Genomic DNA, 11,909 nt, shown 5'->3' with positions numbered 1-11,909 from the left:
CTAGATATCATTAAATTGAAAGAAGTGAGTTAAATTAAAACACATTATACAATAAAATATCTATACAACCAAACACAACAGAAAAAACGGATAGACGAGTGAGTCTTTCCGTCAGAAAATAAAATAAACATATAGAACAGAAAATAAAATAAACATATAGAACAAAGTGCTTCTATAACTAATGCAAATGGCTCTGGCCTTGTTGGCCCTTTAGGCTTATTTGGGTTGTCTGTTTTGCTCTTTTTTTTCTTCTGTACTCTCTTCTCCTTTCAGTAGAGGTGAAGGAACCATGCAGATCTAAGTTGCCAACATGAGGATGTGCTATCAAGTATGAAATTACAATTTTTTTCACCATATATCTGTCCAAGCACCATTTTAGTCCAAGAAGGTAGAGCAGTTATTTCTAGGCTGCTTATGCTCTTCTCACACAGAACGTTGAAGATAATGCACACTTAATAAATTGGTATTTGTTTATGAAATCTTAGTGAACTGGAAAGAGATTGTGTCCTCACAAGTGGTATCAATGATTGTACCACATCTGTCATTAGTGGCCTGTAATCAGCTTCTGGTTGTATGCACATTGCTGCGATTGCAGCTACCTGTGAGCCGAGTAGTAGATAAAAATATTATCAGTCCAAATCATTAAGTCATAATGATGAGAATTAGAGAATAACGTTGACTAGCAAAATTAAGTTTGACCTGAACTAATGCCTTCTTTGAGTATTGCCCGTGTAGAACTGGGTCAACCATTTCCACAACTTTTTCTCTGTTTGTCAACCTTGGAAGAGCCTGATAAATAACAAAAATTGTATGTCACAAAATGAAATATGACATTATTACTAGCTCAACACTATTTTTTTTTTCCACATTGATTATAAACAAACTGGTCAGGAATAATTGCAGAGTACAGTTTTCTAACCCAAGAGACAAGAACATGTTCTCCAGTGGGGCGCTTAATATCAACCGGTACACGTCCTGTCAGCAATTCGAGAAGAACTACCCCGTAGCTGTAAACATCTGACTTTGTAGTAAGCTTACCTGTGGAGGCGTACCTACATTATCATATCCAAATTACACAGACGAATTAAATTTATGCAATGTAATTGTGAAGTTAATGATTTTTTGTTAAAAATTATTACTAGGTTCTTTGTGATATCATAAAAGAGCCCTTGCTAGAAATTCAGATTATCTGCAGCTGGCATCCCTTCGCATTCACGTAGTCAATATATCAATGATTGTTTGAAATCTAAATCGTCTTATTTCAATTCAACGACCATCTATTAATTGACTGCGTGGATGTTGGAGAGTTACCGGTGGCAGGCAATCCGAATTGTCTAGCAAGCTAGTATTTACAAAATAACAGCCTGCTTGATAGGGACCCGGGGTGTGACCATGTGCATGAGTTCTTTGTTTTACAATGCACGTTATGAACTAGGAGTGGGTAAAGATAGATGTAATAGGGTACTCACTCTGGTGCCAAATATCCTGTGGTCCCCAACACACGGGTAGAAACCTGGCCATTTCTCTTTTCTGATCCCATCTTAGCCAATCCAAAATCTGCCACCTTTGCACGAAAGTTTTGATCCAGTAAAACATTGTAAGTCTTGAAGTCTCTATGGATCACGGGTGATACAGCATATTCATGCAAGAACTCCAAGGCCCTAGCACAATCAAGGGCTATCCTCATCCGGGCCCACCAATCCAATGGCTGAGTTTTATCATTGGTTGAGTGAAGATGGTTTTGGAGTGTACCATTTGGCATGTATTCAAAAATCAATAACCTGTGGTGTTGGTCTGCACAATAGCCAAGCAACTCCACCAAATAAGGAGAACGCAATTGGCTTAGAAGATCGACCTGCCACAAATGTCATTTAGTCTTCACACCCATGTGCTATATTTTAAATTTAATATAAAAGTTTTCATTCCAATTCTAATGGTCCCAATCATGATTACTAAACGCCAGAGAATTCTGTTATTATTTTAAAGCTCTTGAAATAAATTATCATAATTTTGATTTAATGTTACTGTCTAATTCTTATGATAACATTAGAATAATATATGTACTTACATCCCCAACAAATGCATAGCTCGAGTCAAACGTGATACCATAAACTAGGATAGGTTGCCTAAGTCAATCCTCACATTAAAATAAACTGTTCCTTACCCCCTTGTTATTTGTTTTCTATTTTCTTTGGCAACAAATAGAAGTTTCAGTTTGATAAAAGACAAAAAGGACAAAAACATGTTCTCTGTACAAACTCAGAGTTAACAGAAAAACAAGACATTGAGAGAGAGCAGGTAACAAACAAGAAATATTAATTCATTGCGTACAGAAAACACAATATATCTCACTGACCTCTATTTTGAAGCCACGCTCTGCTTGCTTACCCTCAATGTGCAGCAACTTAATTGCTGCCAAAGTTCCATCAGTTAAGACTCCTTTATACATCAAACCATTTACTCCATTACCAATCACATTTGCTTCATTGAATCCACCTGTAGCAGCTTCTAGCTCTCTATACGTGAAAACTTGCACTCCTTTAAATTTAGGTGTTGTTGGTGTCCTGCTCAGATTTCCCCCATAAAGACACCCACCTTTAACATCTGAAATCAATGTCTCAGTCACTATTTATTACTTTCAAAAGCCTCAACCCTTCTAAATGTACTAGGAAAAAAATAATTAATTACCAAAAGTTTAATAAGAAAAATGAACTTGGTTACTAAATTTAGCGACGGCTTTAAATTTTTGTAGTCTCTGATTCATACATCATTAAATTTAGTAACCAAATTAAAGGGCCTGTTGAGTTAATAAGGCAAATGACCAATGGTATTGTATACAGTAATGTAAAAGAAAAATTCTTGTGAAACTCATAAACTTGTATATATGATATGATATATGTTCTGCCAATTAAGAAAATGGTTGCAATTAATTGATAATAAGATGTATAAGTAATTACCCGGGCTAGAATCAAAGGACAGGATTGTTGAAGCTATGTGTCTGCTACTTGTGTCATGAAGCACTCTACTCTCACAATCCTCTTTGTAAATCCCATTTTTGCTTGAAGATTTTTGGCGACGGATCAAGCACACAACCATGAAAATGGTAAAGAAGAGCATAATTAAGGCAACCAATGTGACAATTAAGAGAACAGTTTTGAAGGGAAAATGGCGAGCATGGCTATGGTAATTTTTATCTGAATGTAAGTGATGGAAATGGTGTATGAAAGTATGGTTCTTTGTAGAAACAATAGGTGGCCCTGAAGGTACAATAGTAGTTGTATTATTAACTTCCATTGGTGACCACAGAAATTAAGTGGCTTTCTGTGTGAAGTGAGAAATGGGAAGGCACAGAAGAGAGGGTAAGGGAGAGAGGTTTTGTTTATAGTAGTAAACAAAACAATGTGGAGTGCAAAGAGGTTTTGAGACTAAGAGGACAGGGCATTTGTTTCTATCTTTCTCGTGAATATTTTAATCCAGTTGTTTTGGTGTGTGTACTTCATTCGTCTCTTGTTTTGTTATTTTCTAGACTTGTCCTTTTCTTACTATTAGAAAATCCAGGAAGCATTTTCACGGGTTTTCAATCACTCTATCCCTTCAATAATTCTTTAGTTTCATTGTAATGTTTCATAGTATAATTTTGATGTGCAAAAATTCTATTTTTGGATTGCTTTTGGTACACAATTATTTTTAAGAATCAAGGCTAAGAGTATAGCTTACAAAACCTACTTTAACTAACTCACTGACCCATCTTTTAACTTATGACAAAATCGTAGCTTACACAATTTAAAGCGGACAATTTCTCGTAAAAGTGATGAGATCGAGATCTTTTCTATTCATGTGGGATGACGTGCTTTTAGTCTGTTAATCTCGATTGACGACTATTGTTGCAACACTCTATGAGTTTCACATTATACGGGAATTGAGGTTAATGATGGTTTTCGAGTTGCAACAAACAAATGAAAGTGGATATCAAAAGGATGTAATTCCTCATTCTTGTTTGGAAAAAGAAAACAAAATAGATAATTATGCTTTTGGTAGGGTGAAGAAAAGTCATATTTATCTATGCTATATATATTGCTAGCTGCTGGGAGGGGTCAAACACTGTTGGACCAATTTAACTAGTGAGAGTGAAGTAAGAGGATGAGATGAATCTACTAGGAAACTGTGCCATGCATCTAGCAATTCAGCATTTACACCAGACACTTCCAAGAATAACTCCTTCAAGTTCACATGCATAACTCAAAATGGCAGAAGTCAATTCTTAAACGTGTGTATGCTTTTTAACATCATTTGTTTTGGTCTGTTTTAATTATTCTCATCTGGTTCTGAATGTTAGATGAACAAGGGACAAAATTATTCACTTGTTTTCAGATGCTGAATTAATTATACACTCGTTAAGAAACTTAAACAAAGTTGTATTTTTTTAACTACCCTATATTCATACATGATCATGATTCATAACCGATACATGTAACATTTTGTATGCATATATTCATCTCACATGAAATGCATAGGTTTTTTTTTTTTTCAATTTCACTAAGGCTAACTATTAAGGTCTAGTATAACTATCATGACACTGATCAAAATTGCAAAAACCTTTACATGATCGTAACTTGACAATAATCTGGTTGTTATTTAAACTCTTGATCAATATATCTAAATTGTACATACCATCTATTATTAATGTAATTACTACTAGACATCAATATTTGTCCTTGGTCGTATTAAAGGGTAGCTACGTGTAATTGAGGGAATTATTTACTACTAGTACTACAATCTCTCAGTGCCAACAAGTAGAAAAGTGACACATCCCTGACTTTCACTTAAGACTACCAATCATATGTCTAGAAATCACATGTCTTTCTGTCGTCCCACGACTTAAGTTGTCATGAAACCACAAAAGACAACATATTCTCTTTCAAAGTTTTAAAGCATTGCAGATTTGTTTTTACTAACTAGTAGTTTGAGCTATGACTCATTTCCACAATTCTGGGCCTCATGATTATGTCAAATTAACAAGAAGAATATGAGGAGAAAATTGGTTTCACATTTAAAATCTGATCTCAAATTACCAATCATATGTTTAGAAATTTGATGTAAAAACCAATAGTATTTTCCTTCTTATTCTTATCATGTCACGGGATTATCTAAACATGCACTTCTGTCGTAGTCAATGCCGGAAACTAGCTTCATTTTTATGACGGTCTAATACAGCCTACATTTGATACAGATTTATAGAAAAGTTATTTTAATATTTTTTATTTAATAATTTATTTTTAGAGATTTTTTCTATATAAAAAGTATAAATTGTTTTCTGTTTATTTATGAGTGAAAATCATTTTTTAAAAATAAAATAGTTTAAAATGTTATTTTAAAGAAAATACTTGAATAGTTTCTCAGTTTAAATAAGTTTTAAAGACTAATTTTTTCAAAAATGAAACTACAAAATGAGCAAAAGTAATATTGTTTTGAAAAATTGAAGAAAACATATATTTATTCTTAATTTATAGAATACTAATAACTATTTTACAAATTACAAATGTTTCTTATTATTAAGCTAGCACATCAAGCTTAGACTGTTTGGAAAAACAAGAGAAAATAATATCAATCAAACATAAAAAAAAAAAAAAATTCACACGAGAGAAAAATAAATAATGGAAGATGTTAATTTTTTTTCCATCTAAAATAGCCGAGGTCCCTATTAAATTTTATATGTATTTTCTACGTACAACCAAGACAAATGTTGATCCAAAATTAAAATGGAATCAAACAAAGTCACAACAAAAGTCAACAAAAAGTTTAAAAAGGATTACAATGTAACTAATGTAATTATGCAAATGAACAAATATGAGTATGTAACCAATGAGTGAATTTTTACTTGATGAAGGGCATAATGCAGATGAATAAGATATAACCAACTTGGGTATAAAACTAGGGTATGACTAAGGGATAGACCAGGTAACAGACCATTGATTGAAATTTGACTTCCAAAATACAAATGGATTTATGATGCATTGTGACAGATTAATGATTGTATGAAATGGGTAAAGGGGTAAAATCGGAGTGTGACACACCCTAGAGGAAATACTAGCTTCTAAAAGGGGTGAAAGGGGTAAAGGGGTAAAATCGGAGTGTGACACACCCTAGAGGAAATACTAGCTTCTAAAAGGGGTTAATGATCCACTGACTCCTATCCTTTTTTTCTCTTTGTAATCACGTCCTTGGTGGTTACCCCCGGGGAACTCTGATGTATTGTTGAATATTTCCTTTAAGGGCCCCTCTTATATTGATCTTGTTTATCTATTATTATTTCTCTATTATGACTTATTTAGGAATGTCCTCGCCCAAATTTTAAATGTGTTGCTCTCGTGGAATGCCAGGATCCCTCACGCTACTTCAGGGCGACAAAGGGATCTATCGTTCGTAACAACCTTAAGGTGGTAAGGATTCCTGGCATAAGAACCCCACATTTTTAATAGCCTAAAAAGGTAATGAGGATTCCCATATAAGGATCCAGCATATTCAATAGCCTTATAGGCGGAAAGAATTCCCACATAAGGATACAACATATTTAATAGCCTTAGAGGCGGTAAGGATTCTCACATAAGGATTCAGTGTATTTAATAGCTTTAGAGGCGACAAGGATTTCCACATAAGGATCCAACGTATTCAATAACCTTAAAGGCGGAAAAGATTTCCATATAAGGATTCAGCGTATGCAATAGCCTTAAAGGGGGCCAGGATTTCCACATAAGGATCTAAAATATTCAATAGCCTTAAAGGCGATAAGGATTCCCACATAAGTATTCACCATATTCAATATCCATAGAGGTGACAAACATCCCCACATAAGGATCTAACATATTCAATAGCCTTAGAAACAACAAGAATTCACACTTAAGGATCCAACATATTCAATAGCCTTGAAGGTGATTTCAATAAGATTTCTTTGCTCTAAGACATCCTGCATGTGAATCAATAATAGTCTAAAACATATATAAATAAAATGATGGCCTCGTTAAAAACTGAGTGCCCCATGAAAACATTATTATCCGTACCAAAATAACCGATAATATAACTCGCCTACATAAAATAAAACTTCAAACAATCGGAACTAAGTGAGGAGAACCTTTTAAGCGATAATATAACCAATAACTTCAAACGTTGTGTTAACTGCTTCTACCCAAAAGTGTTTAGCAATGTTAGTCTCATTGATCATGGTTTTGGCTATTTCTTATAATGTTTTATTCTTTCGTTCTACAACTCCATTTTGTTGAGGAGTTCTAGGACAAGAGAAATCATGAGAAATGCCATTTTCATTAAAAAAAACTTTTCAAAGCATCTGTTTTCAAACTCTCCACCATGATCACTTCTGAATTTTACAATTCTAAACTCTTTTTCATTTTGAACTTGGTTACAGAAAGTAGAGAACACATAGTGTGACTCATCTGCTATAGTCATCTACGATCACTAATCCATATTTCTTTCCGTTGATGAAAGTAGTTTTCACTGGTCCAAACAGATCTATGTGGAGAAGTTCTAATGGTCTAGAGGTAAAAACAACATTTTTAGATTTAAAAGAAGGTTTTACGAACTTGCCTTTTTGACATGCTTCAGACAGAGCATCTGAACTGAACTTCAAGTTAGGAAGTCCTCTGACCAGATTGAGTTTGTTAACATGAGATATTCTTCTCATACTAACATGCCCCAATCTTTTGTGCCAGACCCATTGCTCATCGTTAACAGACATAAGACATTATACATTCTGACATTTTAGTTCAGAAAATTTTATCTTATAAATGTTGTTCTTTCTCTTAACATTGAAGAGGAATGTTCCATCTTTCTGACTAACTGCTTTACAGGACTTTTGTTTAAAGATTATATCATAACCGTTATAACTTAATTGACTTATGGATAACAAGTTATGCATTAGTCCATCTACTAACAGAACATTAGATATAGAGGGAAGTGTACCATTACCAATAGTTCCAGAGCTAATTATTTTTCTTTTCTGATTCCCTCTGAAACCTACGTAACCTCCAGCTTTAAGTTCCAGACTTTGGAACATATGCTTTCTTCCCGTCATGTGTCGAGAGCATCCAGAGTCTAGGTACCATGATTGGTGTTTCAACCTTGTTGTTAAAGACATGTGCAACATAGATGATTTTATCCTTAGGTACCCATATCTTTCTAGGTCTTTGTTTGTTTGTGATTACTAAATTCTGATTGATCTTTGGTTTCTCAAGAGAATTTGTAGAATAAGATTTGCTAGTATATTTTATATCATGATACGTGAAATGAGAGTTTATAGGTGTGATTTTTTGACCATATCATCAACATGTGTAGGTTGATATGGTTCTTCTCCTTTTGGTTTCACATATCCTATGCCTTTTCTGGCATTTCTACTAACTTCATAGATCATTGAAGCCGTCTTGCTTCTATTTATGCTTTTAGCTAGAAATTTTTGAAAACGATGATCATATTATTTTATGATACTATCAGAACTAGTTAAAACTTTTGAGTCAAAATCTTTCTAAGTTTTTTGTAATTCGTTTTTAATAGTAGAGTTTTCATTTTTAAGTTTTAAAAAAAATTCTTTTAACTCAGAGTTTTATGCTTTTAGTTTCCTAGTTTCTTCACCATCAGATACTAGACCATGTTTCAGGTTCTTGAACTTGATTTGAAGTTACTGATACTTTTCAAGAATTCCTGACAGACTATATTCTAATTGAGATCTAGAAAAGTTAGAGAATGCCTCTTCTTCTGAGTCTGATTCTGATTCTGATGAGTTAGTATCATCTGATATACTGGCCATCAAAGCGATGTTGGCATGTTCATCTTCTGATTCTGATTCTGATGAGTTAGTATCATCTGATATACTGGCCATCAAAGCGATGTTGGCATGTTCATCTTTTGATATAGATTCTTCTTCAGAAGAGTCTGAGTCGTCCCATGTAGCCATAAGAATTTTCTTCTTCCCTTGTTGAAAATCTTCTTTGGATTTTTTATGTAGTTTAGCACAATTATGTAGTTTAGCACAATCGCTTTTGTAGTTACCAGGTTCCTTGCATTCATAACAGACAATCTCCTCGCTTCTAGACTTCCTGTGTCTAGAAAATGATCTAGAGTAATCGTTTGATCTTCTAGGATTTATGAATTTCTTTTCTTTGTGCTTCCATAGTTGTTGGACCCTTTTGGAGGGAAGGGATAGTTCGTCTTCTTCTGATGAGGATCCTTCAGAGCTTTCTTCTTCTGCCTAAAAAGCTTTTGTTTCATATTTTTTTTATTAGATTTAAGAGTTAGAGACCTACCTTTCTTCTGGGGTTCATCTTCTTCTAGTTTATCTCGTGACATCTCAGGGAGCTGGTAAATTCTTCAAGAGATATCTCGTTCAAATTCTTATCAAGCTTTAGGACTGTGACCATGGGTCTCCATTTCTTTGGTAAGCTTCTGATGATTTTATTTACATGATCTGTTGTTGAGTATTCTTTATCTAGAAATTTCAACCCAGCAACCAAAACTTGAAACCTTGAGAACATAATCTCAACTGTTTCATCTTCTTCCATTTTGAAAGCTTCGTACTTCTGGATGAGTGCAAGGGCTTTGGTCTCTTTGACTTGAGTGTTGCCTTCATGCGTCATTCTTAGAGAGTCAAATATATTTTTGGCAGAGTCTATGTTTGTGATCTTCCCATACTCAGTGTATGAAATAACACTTAAGAGAATTGTTTTGGCCTTGTGATGATTTCTAAACTCCTTCTTTTGTTGATCAGTCATACCCTTTCTTTCAATCTTCTGAACATTTTCATTAACCAGATGTTTGTAACCATCTTTCACCATATCCCAGAGATCAGCGTCGTGAGCTAGAAAAAAACTTTTGATTCTTTCTTTCCAGTAATCGAAATTTTCTCCATCGAACATTGGGGTTCTGCTACTGATTTTGTCTCTATCATCATAATTGTCATTGTTGTTTTTAACTGGTTTCGCCATAGTGTTTTTCTTGCTTGGATCTTTTTCCGACACGGTTAAGTGTTAACACCCAGAACCAGGCGCTCTGATGCCAATTGAAGAAACGAAAAACACAAGAAAGGGGGTTTGAATTGGGATTTTCAAAAATTAAAGCAAATGACATGTTTGGTTATCTTGGTTCGTTTGAACTCAAACTACTCCAGTCCACCCTACCAAGGTGACTTCTCCTTTCTCTTACGAGGTCTTAATCTACTAATCAAAAGTTTGATTACAATAACATGAAGACAACCGTCAACGTCTTCTCGAGATTAAACCACAACACGGTTTTCTCAAGGAATAACAGTTACAAAGTAATTACTAAGTGTGTTTACAAAAATGCTTCTAGTAAGAAGTATCACAACTGTGATGTATACACGAAATTATAGCACAATAATAATAATAATAATAGATAAGAATGTATGAATATTTTATGAGCGCTCTTTTTGTGCTCACGTGCGTTAGATTCTTCATCATTGTCTTGTTTATATAGAGTGAGCTTGAAGATCCGTTGAGATACACAATGACTTGATTTGGAAGGTTAATAAAATGATATTTAAATGTTCTTTCCAAACATAGAGATTATGTCCGTAGTAATAATGTTCCAGCCGTTACTTTGTTTGAATATGTATTAATGATTTTAACGTAAAGAGAATCTTCTGATTATTAGAGATTTGAATCCATTTGAGAGATCAGTCAGAAACTTCTTATTAGAGTATAGAATGCAGCTTTGTCCTTTGGTGCTTGTGAAGCGACTTAGTATCAAAACTTCTTGTTCTTGTAAACTTCTCTCAATCTTTAGAACTTCTTATTCTTGTTAACTTCTCTCAATCTTTAGAACTTCTTGTTCTTGTAAACTTATCTCAATATTTAGAACTTCTTGTTCTTGTAAACATATCTCAATCTTTAGAACTTCTTGTTCTTGTAATCTTCTCTCAATAAAACCTTCTGCTTCTGAGAGATCACTTTTATAATTTTGTTTTCTTCTTAGAGTGCTTCAGAACTTCTGCAAATCAATTAATACAATTAGAGTGCATATTTGATCTTAATAAAAATTATGTATTTGTTATCATCAAAACTATTACAAGGATGTAGAATCAAACTATGTTCTAACAATCTCTTGGTCCCCCTAGATAACATCTACTTGCCCATCTGTAAAGGGACACTTCATACATAGATACAAGGTAGATAGGGTGACCCCAGTAGTTTAAAAATGTCTTTCTATGATCCTATTATATGAAGAGGATGCATTAATGACTAGATACCTTACTTTGACCTGTCTGGCATTTTCTTCTGTTCCAAATGTGGTCTTCAGCATTATGTAACCCTTCACCTATACTGGCTCGCACGTAAAACCTACCAACGAACCTTGTAAGGGTTTGAGGTCATCTAATTCCAGGAGAAGTCTCTCAAATGCATCCCCGTAGAGGGTGTGTGCAGATCTCCCTTGATAAATCAAGACTATTTTGATTTCCCAATAATCACATTGAACGATGATAACTATTGGGTCATTGTTATGCGCCTCAATACTGGTTGCATCCTTCTCGGAAAAGGTAACAATGGCCTTTAGATTTTCTTATTTGCTTGCCTTAGAGTCAATGAGAGGATTTGGCGGCTGGATACTAATTCCATACTTCTCGGAAAAGATAATCGGGGGGCCACAATAAATTCCTATAGTACTTTCAAAAGTATATATGTATGTCAATCCCTCATGATTAAGGGCTGTCAGAGGCTTTGAGGTTTGTTTTGAGGATGAGAGTGTTGAGTGTCTTTTGTTGTTTATATTCATATGCTTTTTAAGACACTTTTTACCCCTTTTTCTATGTTTTTAGAAGAATAGCTTATGTAAATAAGTGATTTTTGTCATATGTAAATATTCAGTATTTTGATCTATTTTCTAGTGTT

General features: G+C 34.1%; 1 protein-coding gene across 1 annotated transcript; it reads right to left on the bottom strand.

Moving 5' to 3' along the window:
* Nucleotides 1–57: 57 nt before the first annotated feature.
* On the bottom strand, nt 58–3,461 carry LOC131634767 (probable serine/threonine-protein kinase PBL7). The gene is made up of 6 exons (XM_058905391.1): nt 2,958–3,461; nt 2,357–2,604; nt 1,470–1,855; nt 920–1,052; nt 700–789; nt 58–599 (listed from the first exon to the last, which is right to left on the bottom strand). Exons 1-6 carry the CDS (start codon nt 3,292–3,294, stop codon nt 453–455), a joined length of 1,341 nt encoding a protein of 446 aa, XP_058761374.1. The 5' UTR covers nt 3,295–3,461; the 3' UTR covers nt 58–452.
* Nucleotides 3,462–11,909: the final 8,448 nt, after the last annotated feature.

The sequence above is a fragment of the Vicia villosa genome, unplaced genomic scaffold, assembly GCF_029867415.1.
Source record: "Vicia villosa cultivar HV-30 ecotype Madison, WI unplaced genomic scaffold, Vvil1.0 ctg.001344F_1_1, whole genome shotgun sequence".
Classification (NCBI taxonomy): domain Eukaryota; kingdom Viridiplantae; phylum Streptophyta; class Magnoliopsida; order Fabales; family Fabaceae; genus Vicia; species Vicia villosa.
The sequence above is the reverse complement of the archived record's forward strand: the minus strand, read 5'-3'. Positions and strand labels throughout refer to the sequence as shown.